We start from the raw sequence: 347 nt of genomic DNA, 5'->3' as shown, positions 1-347 counted from the left end.
AGAGACTGGGCCGGTATACGGCGGGGGTGATGCACAAGGAAGTGGCCTTATACCTGCAGAAGCTGAAGGAGCTGGAGGTGAAGCAGGAGGAGGTGGTGAAGGAGAACATGGAGCTCAAGGAGCTGTGTGTGTTGCTGGACGAGGAGAAGGGCCCGGGCTGCGCGGGCAGCCGTTGCTCCATCGACAGCCAGGCCAGCCTGTGCCAGCTCTCCGCCACCACAGCACCCTACGTGCGGGACGTGGGCGACGGCAGCAGTACTTCGAGCACCGGCAGCACCGACAGCCCCGACCATAAGCACCACGCGAGCGGCAGCAGTACTTCGAGCACCACCATCACCATCATGACC

At 63.4% G+C, this 347-nt stretch overlaps 1 protein-coding gene across 1 annotated transcript in view; it reads left to right on the top strand.

Moving 5' to 3' along the window:
• The window catches only part of CCDC85A (coiled-coil domain containing 85A), a 179140-nt gene that overhangs the window by 13433 nt on the left and 165360 nt on the right, over window positions 1-347 (top strand). The window contains exon 4 of the mRNA XM_010841694.1: window positions 3-322. Within this exon, the coding sequence (XP_010839996.1) occupies window positions 3-322 (320 nt within the window). The remainder of the gene's footprint in view (window positions 1-2; window positions 323-347) is intronic.

The sequence above is a fragment of the Bison bison genome, unplaced genomic scaffold (genome assembly GCF_000754665.1).
Source record: "Bison bison bison isolate TAMUID 2011002044 unplaced genomic scaffold, Bison_UMD1.0 scf7180017864166, whole genome shotgun sequence".
NCBI classification, from domain to species: domain Eukaryota; kingdom Metazoa; phylum Chordata; class Mammalia; order Artiodactyla; family Bovidae; genus Bison; species Bison bison.
Note: the sequence above shows the minus strand (reverse complement) of the source record. Positions and strands in the feature narration are given on the sequence as shown.